This window comes from Arachis hypogaea, chromosome 10 (assembly GCF_003086295.3).
Source record: "Arachis hypogaea cultivar Tifrunner chromosome 10, arahy.Tifrunner.gnm2.J5K5, whole genome shotgun sequence".
NCBI lineage: Eukaryota > Viridiplantae > Streptophyta > Magnoliopsida > Fabales > Fabaceae > Arachis > Arachis hypogaea.
The window spans coordinates 31,394,917-31,407,092 of NC_092045.1; the positions used below are offsets into that span (position 1 = coordinate 31,394,917).

General features: G+C 32.1%; 1 protein-coding gene across 2 annotated transcripts; it reads right to left on the reverse strand.

Annotated features, from left to right (window-relative positions):
* Positions 1 to 833: 833 nt before the first annotated feature.
* Positions 834 to 4,420, reverse strand: LOC112715520 (serine/threonine-protein kinase SRK2E). Of its 2 annotated transcripts, XM_025767301.3 has the most exons (9): positions 3,891 to 4,420; positions 3,729 to 3,803; positions 3,303 to 3,404; positions 2,833 to 2,886; positions 2,630 to 2,722; positions 2,298 to 2,390; positions 1,862 to 1,966; positions 1,652 to 1,750; positions 834 to 1,307 (listed from the first exon to the last, which is right to left on the reverse strand). In XM_025767301.3, the coding sequence occupies exons 1-9, from the start codon at positions 4,059 to 4,061 to the stop codon at positions 1,014 to 1,016; spliced, it is 1,086 nt and encodes a 361-aa protein (XP_025623086.1). In that variant the 5' UTR covers positions 4,062 to 4,420; the 3' UTR covers positions 834 to 1,013. The 2 variants fall into 2 exon arrangements, with proteins under 2 accessions (XP_025623086.1, XP_025623085.1); XM_025767300.3 differs by having other exon boundaries at positions 1,652 to 1,966; positions 3,891 to 4,204.
* Positions 4,421 to 12,176: the final 7,756 nt, after the last annotated feature.

Consider the following 12,176-nt stretch of genomic DNA (forward strand, 5'->3'; position numbering starts at 1 on the left):
TTTTATCTCTCTTCACCTTATGTACAGTTGATTTAACAATGTCTTTTTTATTTTAAAAAAGGAGTTTTCATAGATTCAGCAAGAGAGAAATTGATACACAACCCATGAAATTTTGAGAGTTGTTTGAGAGACCCTTATTAATATATCATTAAATAGATGCAAACAAAAGAGAGAACCTAGCAAACAAAAGAGTTTTTCTATCCTTAAAGTTTTGATTGAGCCTCTTCTCGATTATTTTCTTTTCAAGATGAATTATTTTTGGAGAGAGAGAACCAATTTTTATTTCACGGGTTGCCTATGAGAATGATTACTCAAAGCAAATTGTTGTCCAATTTATTTAGACATAAAATTCTGCATGAGTTCTAACTTTTTCTTATTTTCTATAGGTACGTGAGGTGAAGTATTCGTTCGCTTTTAGAATATTACAGATAAAAGAGAATGCATTAAAAATGGTATCTGTATCATTTCATATAACTCAACCAAGCATGCACTCAATATATAAGACAAAAATATAATATAATTAATATACGATGCTTAAAAGGAATTATAAGATAATTCCGCTATAAAGATACTTTATGAATGATATTCATACAGTAAAATTTTTTGTTAGAATATTATGTTCACCAAAAGTAAATTTACGTAGAAATTAGATTTGACCACATAAGACTACAAGAGTTACAAGAAAATTTTGTATGGTATTTAACCACATTTAATGTTTGCTATGTGAGCCACTACAATCACTCAATTATTATGTTAAAAGTTACATAAAGTTTAAAAATAAGTGATTGTAATAACTCTAAACACACATTAAATATACATCAAGAACATATAAGTAGAAGCAACTTAAAAGGGAAAACTCAATCACAAAATCTAGCCTTTTACAAAGTGAGAGTTACATTTCCCAAACTGAAAGAAACCAGGGTATTATAATAATAATAATAATAATAATGATAATAACATTCAAATTGCAGACCCCAGAAACCAAATTATAGTGTTCCAGCAATGTTACTACATTACATAGCATAGACAATTTCTCCACTGCTATCAAGGTCAAGGTCAGGATCACTGTCTAGATCCTCATCCATGTCATCGTCGATGTCCAAGCTTCCGGTGAGGTACTGGTTGAGGGACTGGCTTCCGGCCGGAGGAATCATGGCCTCGGATATTATCTGCATGATCTCTTCAATGCTTTGTGTCGGTTGATCAGGCTCCTCATACTGGTTGCTCATTGTGTCCCCATCCATGAGATCAGCTGGTAGATTCTTCAAGAACCATTCATGGTTTTTGATCTCCGGTATACTTATTCTCTGTTTTCACAAACAACATTCATCATATGAAGTGTTAAATGTCATCATTTCTCCAAAATGCTAATTATATAGGGTCATGTATCTAAAGAACCCACACATAAACAGAGATAAAACTTCTAGAATCTTTTTTGTATTATGTATTATCTATTACGTGTATAATTATTCATGTGTCTTTACCTATTAACTTTGGACTACAAACCAAAAATCAATTAAATTGTGACTCCGACAGTCTCACTTGTATTTGTTATTGGTAATTCATGACACAGATTCTCTTATTTTATTTCTCCAATTCAATTAGTGAAAATTTTCACTCTTTTGGAACGAGATTGATAATATTAATTGACCTGTGCAGGATCAGCAACAAAAATCCTTGAGATCAAATGGCGGCACTCAGGAGATATATGAACATAGTCAGGAATTGAGTATTGGACATTCAAAATCCTCTGCAACCAACATTCAATATTAGTATACCATTTAGAGAAACAAGTTCCATCCATCAAATAATTAAAAAGAAAAGAAAAGAAAAGAAAAGAAAGGAGGAAGCAATGTCTTACATGTATTGTTTTGCGGAAATTTTTAGGTTCCTCTGGATCCTCAAATGGATAAGCACCAACCAACATCACATATAAGGTTACCCCACAAGACCACACATCTGCAATCTGAATCATGGTTCAGTTACAACATTACTACATTTGTTAGTATATCATATCAGTTTTACACTTGCATGCAATCGCATAATGATACATCAATAAAAATAATTAGTTTTTACATTGATTTCGTGAATGGTCATATCTAAAAGAAAGGAGGTGATTACGTTGTAGATATATCAAAATTAAACTCTTTTTCATAACCATTCTCTTCTTCCTAATCAGCTAAAAGAATTCGACTTTCAAGACAATCGTAGCACATAGCTTTTAAATAGAATTCTATCGACGTGACAACTATACTTGAAAGAATATAAATTTCGATTTAATCATAATGAAAATTTACCTTGCCATCATATTCCTTCTTAAGCAAAACTTCAGGAGCAATGTATGCAGGGGTGCCAACTGTAGATTTTGGTTGTGAATGTAGCACTGAAGACTGGAGAAGTAATCAAGAACAATTGCAAGATGCATAAGTGTCACTAATTCCACTCCCAAATACAAAGGAAAAATTATAGAAATCTGCTTGATCTTAGACTTATAGAAACCTAGAGTTTGAGAGCCAAATCTATAATGTGATTAATATAGTTTTGTATAATTTAGTTTCTAAGTACATTAATAAAATAATAATAATAAAACTAAAAGATAAAGAGGACAATAAAAAGAAGAACATTATACCTTTGAATAACCAAAATCACAAATCTTCAAGCGAGGAGCTGGACTACCATCCAACAATGTATTTTCCAACTTCAAATCACGATGACAAACTTGCTTTTTAATTATGAAAAAGACAAATAAAACCAAATATTCAAGTAAGATATATCTTTAAATAAACTATAAGTGTAGAAGAAATAAGGAAAAAATGTGCTCAACTTATGTACCATTGCATGACAGTAGCTAACCCCAGATATAAGTTGTTGGAAGAAGAAACGTGCCTGCACATTATAACATATAATTAATAATAGCCATTAAATGTAAAATAATACATAATAGAATAAATGTTTCCTATATTCTTTATTTTTTTTACACATTTAGTATAAAAGTACGTATTATATTCCTTTGTTTTGCAATGTATTATTTTAAAAAACTTTATATGCACGTATTATACCCTAGTGTACCAATAAGTACTATCTTATTGATTTATTTTTTATTTATTAAATGTATAAAAGTAATAAAAATAAAATTAGTTGAAATAACAAGTTACTTAAAACTTAATTAAAAAATTTTGAGTTCAAATCTTAAAAATAGGAAAAAGATATTTTTATAACTTATTTATTTAAAAAGAAAATTATACAATAATCTTTTTCATATTCCGATAAATAAAATGATGGAGTTAATAGAAGAGGGGTACCTCGTCCTCACTAAAGCGCCCTGCATTGCATATTCGTTCAAATAGCTCTCCTCCCGAGGCATATTCCATGACAATAGCCAAATGTGTTGGGGTCAGTATAACCTATAGTTGATCTAATTTAGTAATAATAAAACTACGAGAAGATTGAAATAATTAATTAATCAAAAATACTATTTATTCATTAAAATCAACCACTAATGTATTTGTGGATAAATATATGTATAATTTAATTTATTTTTAAATAATGCTACATATACATTAAAATTAACTACTAAAATAAGTCACTAATATAAAATACATATTAAAAATATACATATTAAAATATATATGTATTTATATTCTAACATATTTTATACTATAATTGATATTAATAACTGATTTTAGTATACAAATACGATAACTCTTACTTAATACATATATACATACCTCCTTGAACCTCACAATATTGGGATGCCTTAGTGATCTGTGATTTATAATTTCCCTCTGTACATTTTCATCGATCTGTTTTGTAATAACTCATTACTATCCATATAAACTTATAAAGTATATTACTTAGAGTGCATAAGAAGAAGAAGAACATATAATTACCTTTTCACCCCTCTCAATATACTTAACGGCAACAAGTTGGTCGGTGTGCTTATCCCTCATGAGCCTGGCGACTCCGAAGTTTCCAGAACCAATATCTCTAACTAACTCATAGCGATCACTCTCATGCATTATGGGTATATCCATTCCTCCTCCTCCGCTTCTATGATCCATTTTTCACAATCCAAGAACAAGAAGATGATGATGATAATGAAGAAAAAGAAGTGGTTGAGGATTGATGAGAGTTGGGTGAATGTGAAAGAGACCAAAGATATGGAAACGAACTTGCAAGAACCTAATAAGCAAGGAACCTCGTGAACTCTACACCAACTTCATCAATTTCACTTATTATTATTATTATTACTATTATTATTACTATTATTATTAATGTTATATATATATAGACACATAAGCTCCTGAATAATGATACATTTTCTCCAAGTGTTTTAAATGCTACTTTTTATATATTGGCTTTCACAACATCTGATTCAACAAAGTTGTAGCTAGTTAGAAATTAGATATTGATTTTATTCATATGGGAACACTAATCATACACTTTTTCTTTCTGGTCGGTTCCCAATCTCTCATCATTTCATGCCTTATCATCCCCTAAAAGACATAATTGCCCTTATCTTTTTATCTTAAACTCCTTTTTTTTCTGATTGGAATCGGTTAAATTTTTATGAGAGATAATTCTTGATGTTAAAGTCTAAATAAAAAGATAAATTTTTTTCTATATTTTTTGTTTTTACAATTTTGTGAAAAAATAAATAAATGTAAGAATTTAAATAAATTACAAAATTTTGAAAATAAAAAATATAAATAAAAAATGAAAATATAAATTAAAATCTTTTGATTCATTTCTATTCATTTTTTAAATTATATTATTTTTAGTATTATCTATTTTCAAAACTTTTTTTAAAGAAAAAATGAAAATAATAATAATATATAATTTTTCATACAAATCTAAAAATAAAAATATCAAAAAACTAATTAAAGTAGTGGTCAAGTTTTTTGGTTGTGGATTTGAAGGATTAGTGATGCAGGGCAAAAAAACGGGGGGATAAAAGAACAAAAGAAAATCAAGTGATGAAATGACGACCAATAATGTAAATGTGTTTGGTTTACAAAAATAAATAAATAAAGAGCATAGGAAATGAAAAGCATTTTGGATTTGCAGAGAGACTAGAAACACATTTTGGATTTGCAGAGAGACTAGAAACATGTTGCAATTGCAGTACTGCACCATCATATATATATATATATATATATATATATATATATATATATATATATATATATATATATATATATATATATATATAGATATTGTTCGTGTGATGATTGGGATATAGTTCGTCTTCTAGCAGTCAATTCTGATTTTTTTTTTGTCTGAAAAGAGTTATATTTTGGTATAGCAAAATAAAAAAAAAGAGGTATTTACGCTTAAATTAGTAAATGTGTGAAACGCGATTATATTTTGATAAAATATCTTACTTTTTATATGTGAGGCGAGATATTAACAATTATGTTTCAGGAATAATTTATATTAAAGAAGAATAATATCATATCAAAACGTTATGATATTCATTTTGGTATATAGAGCCGAGTTATAACATTTGAGCGAGTTATAATGTACCGAGCTCGAGTTATAACATTTGACCGAGTTATAACAGCCATATCATAAACCCTAAACTTGACCTGACAGTATTTTGATAAAGCAGGTTGAACTTTTAGAAAATGAGTTATAACTCTATGAATTTTATGGATATAGAATTTCTAATTCAACATACTCTGATTAAAATTGAAGAAATAAAAGAAGTCAATAAATAATTAAATAAATAAAAGTTAAAAAAATTTAATGACATCATTAAAAAAGAGTGTTACTTTTTTCACTTACCAATGTCATCGATACCGTTATTGTGATAAAATGCTACAGTTGTGATCCTTGAGATGGAACTCAACCAGTTTTATTAACTTGGATGTAGTTTTTATTTTGGAATCAGTTCTCATAAATTTAACTTTTCTTCAACCAAAACGTGTTGAATAAAGTATTTATAAAGACATGAGTAAAAGAGGTGAGTACCACCTTCTATTCTTTTCATTTTATTTTGTTTCCTTCTTCTACTCTTCTTTCCTGTTCGTGAGAGGTATGGATAATGAAAGGGGAAAAAATATATAGTACATATGAATGGGTGAATGAAAATGTGAAGATACAAGGGTCATTGTTTGTAAATAAGGAGAGTGTTAGTGAGATAAATGTGACAAAAATAGTGAAGACACGATCAGGAGTTGATGTTGAGTTGTTACTATATTCTAGGGTTGATCGTGTGTTTCATAGGAAAAATGATTTTGAATTTTTCAACATGTATAGCCGTCTTTTTGAAGAACTGCAAGTTAAACTTTCATTTACCGTTTTTCAATGTAATGTGCTAAATCAGTTAAAGTATGCCCCTCGTAGCTTTACCCAAATAGTTGGGTGTTTTTGCAATGTTTCGAAATTTTGATAGAGTTTTTAGATTTAAAACCTTCATTAGAGTTGTTCTTTTCCATGTTTCAGGCAAAAGGAGTTTGGAAGAGGGATTGGATGAATTTAAATAGTACACCTGATTTTTCCATTTTCAAATTGTATAAATTATCGTTCAAATATTTTAAAGAAATATTTTTAAAAGTAAAATGTGCCGACTGTCGAGGATGTTTTTCCATTCTATCTGGATGAAAATCTTGGTGAAAAATTTTCTTTGTTCTGGTGTTCCCAGCCGCAGCATATTCTAGGCCTAAAAAAATTAATTTGAAAAATAAGTGTATAATTAAATATTTGGTGGAAGTTGTTGATAGAAAAAATTTGATATCAGATTTTGACTTGCTTCCACGAGAAGACAATAAGCAAGCTGCAATAAATTATTTTGGTAAGATTTGATATAGGAAGACGAGAAGTTGCCCTCAGGTATGTATAGTAAGTAATATGTTGAATTCCTTTTTTATTTTATTTTTTTTAGGTGGAAAATATCCAGAGTCTCGGTTGTGAGCTTGAGAGCTCGTTTTAAGACAAAAAATATTGAGGGGGAAGATCTGTCGTCAAACCTTAACAAAAGAGGCAGAGAAGGGGAGATGAACTAATCCCACCAAAGACAAAAGAAAATTATTTTCAAAAAGAGGAAGTCAGACCTTATTGACGTTGACTTGTCCGATGATTTGACTGAGAAAAGGAAAGATATACCACTGGCCGAGCTTACTGCTTTTGCGGATAATAAAAAAGCTTCATTGTTTTGCCGAGGATGCTAATGGGTCCTCAATTTGGGGTAACGATTTTCTTTTTATGGTTGTCGCCGATGAAGTATGTCAGTCGTCTGCCGAGGTGGCCTTAGCTAATAAAGTTGGGGATGTTGTCATCGATCAATATATGCAGGTATAATATGTATTACCTTTATATATCAGTAAAGTGAAGGTGTGTAATTATTTATTTGTTTGATTTAGGTGCTCAGCTTGCGCTTGGCCAATTTAGGTCGGAGTCAGGAGGTGAAGCATAAAATATTGTTAGAGTAAACCGACGAGCTGAGCAAGCTGAAAAAAGAGTTGGAGCTGAAGAAAAAATTAGTAGCATATCTGGAGGTTAAACTTGCAGAAAAAGAGGAGAAGTTAAAGGTTATGAAGAGCAATTATGAGAAAGAGTCGGAGTTGCTGAAGAAGAAGGATGGTGACTTGTCTAGCATGAAATATCAGATTATTGATGTTACTGTGAAATTGAAGGATATGGAGAAGACTAAGCAAACTGAAATAGTCGATGCCTTTGTAGAGGGATTTGAGCATGCTGTCATGCAAGTAAAGTTTTTGACCCTGGACCAAGATTTTTCTCAAATGGATCTAGAAAAAATTGTTTATAATGGAATTTTGGTTAACGATGAAGAGGGAGTTGAGGAAGGAAATGAAAATTTGAGATAGTGGTATAGTTTGTTATATTTATGACTTTCTTATTTTGTATTGTGATGAGTTTGTGGTTTGGATGAAACTTAGTTAGCATTGGTTTTATTATGATAAAAATCATGTATATTGGGCCAAATATATTGGCTTTTGAATAGCTAGTTGCTTATATGACTTTTTTGCATATTTTGGTGTTTTGGAATGTGGTAAGTAGTTGTATTTAAATTTTGAAATGGATTGGTTATATTCACTATACGAAGAATATTGCTCGGGAATTTGATTGATCTTAATAGATTAGTAATTATAGGATTGATATATGGATAGCTGTCAGTTGTGATAGGAGAAGTTTGATTCCCAAAAATGTCATCATTAATAGATGAGATTGCAATGTACATTGAGCATTTATTTGTAAAAAGATTTGTATGACATGAGTGATTATTTGTGTTTTGACAATTATATCTCGAAGAGATATAGATCGGTAGAGAAAAGAAGAACAGTAATTGATAACTTTATGAAAAAAGACGAGTATATAATATTGTTGACCCTTGATTACACAGGTGCGGGTAGGCTTGCCTCGTTAAAACCTTTCCAAGCAAAATCCGTCTTGAAAAATATTAGAAGTAAGAAAAAGAGTACAAGTATGTCCCTGTCTTTTAACTATAATAAAGCTTTAAAGAGAAAATGTTCCAAGCGTTAAGTAAAGTTGTACCATTTAAAGATTGTAAACAATATGCGTCGTTTCCTAGTATTTCAATAACTCAGAAAGGGCCTTCCCAATTTGCTGCTAATTCTTCATGTGCTGGAGGTCGTCTTGCTTGTTTAGTTTTCCTGAGTACTAAGTCATTGACTTGAAAGGATTGAGGGCAGACTTTTTGTTTGTATCACCGAGCTATGTGTTGTTACATAGCTCGGTGACATAGTGCTGCTAAACCTCGAATTTCTTCAATAGTATCTAAATCAAACTGCCAAGCTGCATCTTGTAAACAAGAATTAATGAATTGAGTTCGGAGTGATGACTGAGAGACCTCTAGAGGAATCATGGCTTCAGATCCATAAACTAATCTAAAAGGTGTTTCCTTTGTTATTGAATGAACAGTAGTATTGTACCCCTACAGAATTTTTGGTATAAGTTCGGCCCAGAGCCCTTTTTGCATCATCTAGTTTTTTTCGTAAAGCATGTAGGACAGCTTTATTGGCTGCTTCTGCTAAACTGTTTGTTTGTGGGTGTTCAACTGAAAAAAATGTTGTGTTATCTTTAGGTTCTGTAAAAAAAGGTAAACTTTTTATTGACAAACTGGCGACCATTGTCAGTGATAAGGTGCCGAGGTATACCAAATCTGCATATGATATACCTCCAAACAAAAGAAATTATCAGCTGAGACGTTATTTTAGCTAAGGGTTGGGCCTCAATCTATTTGAAAAAATAATCGATAGCAACTACTAGAAATTTTACCTGACCTGGTGCTAGTGAAAAGGGACCAAGGATATCAAGCCCCATTGATGGAAAGGCCAACTTACTTTGGAGTTATGCAAGATCTCGGCCAGTATGTGTATGATCAGAGAGTGTTTTTGATAATTGGGACAAGCTTTCACTTGGGCACTGCAATCTTGTTGTAACGTCGGCCAGAAGAATCTGGCATGAAGTATTTTGGAGGATATGCTTTAAGCTCTCACGTGTGTGCCATAAATGTCTTCATGAACTCTAGAGCTAGTTCAGCATCTAACCTGGAATGACATTTTAACAATGGACAAGTAAAATCCCGTCTATATAGAAGATTATTGAATAGTGTAAAAAAGGATGCTTGTAGTCAAAATTTCCAGAGATTATTAATTCCTAGTGGGATATTTCTAGCTTTTAGATACTAGATATAGGATCATCTCTAATCTTCTTTATGAGTGACACTTAAAACCTCGTTTAGACTTATACCTGGTGTGAGCAATGTAGATTGATAAAGAAAATAAGTGTGTGATAGTGTGCTTGCGAGTTTAGATAAAATATCAGCTCAATGATTGTGTTCCCTAGGAATATGATAGATTTCAAAATTTGAAAAATTAAAAATGAGGGATTTTACAATTGCCAAATATTTTGCCAATAAAGGGTCTTTGACTTGGATGAGATTGTTTACCTGTTTTACGACTAGTAAAGAGTCGCAATATACCTTTAGCTCCGAGATATGTAGATCAATTGCTAACCTTAGGCCCACGATTAGAGATTCGTACACTGTCTAATTGTTACTTGCCCTGAAAGAGAGATGTAAATAATGTTCAAGAACAAATCCATTATCATCTTCAAGGAGAACTCCAGCTCCACATCCTTGTGGGTTAGATGCACCATTTACATAAAGAGTCCAGTCAATGGAATGTTTGTCCAAATTGGGAGCAATGAACTCGGCGACGAAGTCTGCTAAATATTGTGATTTGATTGGCCCTCTACTTTGATATCTGATGTCAAATTTGGAAAGCTCAACTGACCACTTTATAAGTCGGCCAGCTAGTTCTGGTTTATTGAGAAAGCTCAAATATTGTGGTTGTTTAGTTCAAACATTGATGACATGACTCTGAAAGTATGGTCGGAGGCATCAAGCTGAGAATACCAAGGCGAGAGCGAGCTTCTCTATCTTTGGGTGACGAAGCTCGGCATGCTACAGTGACTTGCTTACAAAGTAAATAGGTCTTTGCACTTTTTTTCTTTTTGTAACAAGAACAGAGCTTACAGCCCAATCATTAACAGATAGATAAAGAAAAAGTTCTTGCCAATAATGAGATTTTTGTAAAATTGAGGTTTTTGAAAGGGTGACTTTTAGATTTAAAAAAACATTTTCACATTCATTATTCCAATTGAAGTTGTTTCTCCTTTTCAGTGTTTGGAAAAAGCAAGAAGACTTAAAAGGTAAACAGGGTAAAAATCTGGATAAGGCAGTGAATCTCCTTGTTAAATGTTGTACTTCTTTGATAGTTTGTGGACTTTTCATCTCAATATAGCTCGACATTTGTAGGGATTTGCCTCTATACCTCGGCTTGTAAGCAAAAAACCTAGAAACTTGCCTCCTTAGCTTGCACACCAAAGGCGCATTTCTCCGGATTTAGTCATATGTTATACCGTCTGATTTGATTAAAGATTTCAGTGAGGTCGTTGACATGCTTGTTGCCGGGCTTTATTTTCGCCACCATGTCGTCAACATAGACCTCCATGTTCTGCCCAATTTGGTTAGCAAACACCTTATCCATAAGGCGTTGGTAAGTAGCCCCTACATTTTTAAGGCCAAAATGCATAACTTTATAGCAATAATTACCATATTCATTTTTAAAGGCAGTTTTATCTTGATGAGAAGGATGCATTAGGATTTGGTTATAACCAGAGTATGCATTCATAAAACCTAGTGTTTCAAAACCTGATGCATTATCAACTAAAGAATCAATAGATAGTAAAGGATGTGTCTTTTGGGCATGCTTTGTTTATATCAGTAAAATCAACACATATGTGCCATTTACCATTATGTATTTTTACCATGACTACGTTTGCCAACCAAGTTATGAACCTAATTTCCTGTATGAAGCTAGCATTTATGAGTTTTTTATTCTCTTCCAATGATGCCTGTTTTTTCTCACGACAAAGTTGCATTTCTTTTGGGTTATACGTCAGACAGATGGATTCAGTGCCAATTTGTGAGGGATGACCGAAGGATCAATCCGGGTATGTCAGCAGGAGTCCATGCAAATAGGTTAGCATTTTGATGTAGGAAGTGTTGAAGTGCATCGTTCTCATTTGGGTTCAGAGTTGTACCTACATAGGTGAATTTATTTAAATCGTTAGTTAAATAGATTTTTTGTAATTTATTCATTGGTGTTGGTCGTTCAAGGAGCTCGGTTCTTGGATCAAGGTCGGCTAATGCTGGGAGCTCGATTGAATTATGAACAGCGTTTACTTGTGAGCCTATAGCTCGCTTTAGAGCTGGTGATTTCAAACTGATGTTGTAGCAATGTCGAGCTTCACAATAATCACTGTGAATAGTTGCAATGAGGTCATCCGGCATAGAAAACTTGACACACAGCTTAATTATAGACACTATAGCACCAAATTTATTCAAAAAAGGTCAGCCAAGTATTAAGTTATAAGGACTGAAACCATCAACAACAAGATATTGAATATCGGAAGTTTTGGTTAGAGGATGCTCACCTAGTATAGTTTGTAACCACACAGATTCTGATACCGGTATACATTCACCTGAGAATCCCACTAGGTCTCCAGTGGATAGTTGGAGTATGTTATTGCTCAGCTTCATTTTTTGAAATGTAGAGTAAAATAGGACATCTACACTGCTTCCAAGGTCAAGCAATACCTTATGTACTAATAGATCTCCTAGTTGG

Bases quoted from the DNA above. Each gene is read 5' to 3' on its own strand.
- LOC112715520 (XM_025767300.3), bottom strand. From the start codon at position 4,061: ATGGATCATAGAAGCGGAGGAGGAGGAATGGATATACCCATAATGCAT. The intron at 2,887-3,302 runs GTACCCCTCTTC...TATAATGTGCAG, and splicing joins GGCGCTTTAGTGAGGACGAG to GCACGTTTCTTCTTCCAACA. The intron at 2,723-2,832 runs GTACATAAGTTG...ATAATTAAAAAG, and splicing joins TTAGCTACTGTCATGCAATG to CAAGTTTGTCATCGTGATTT.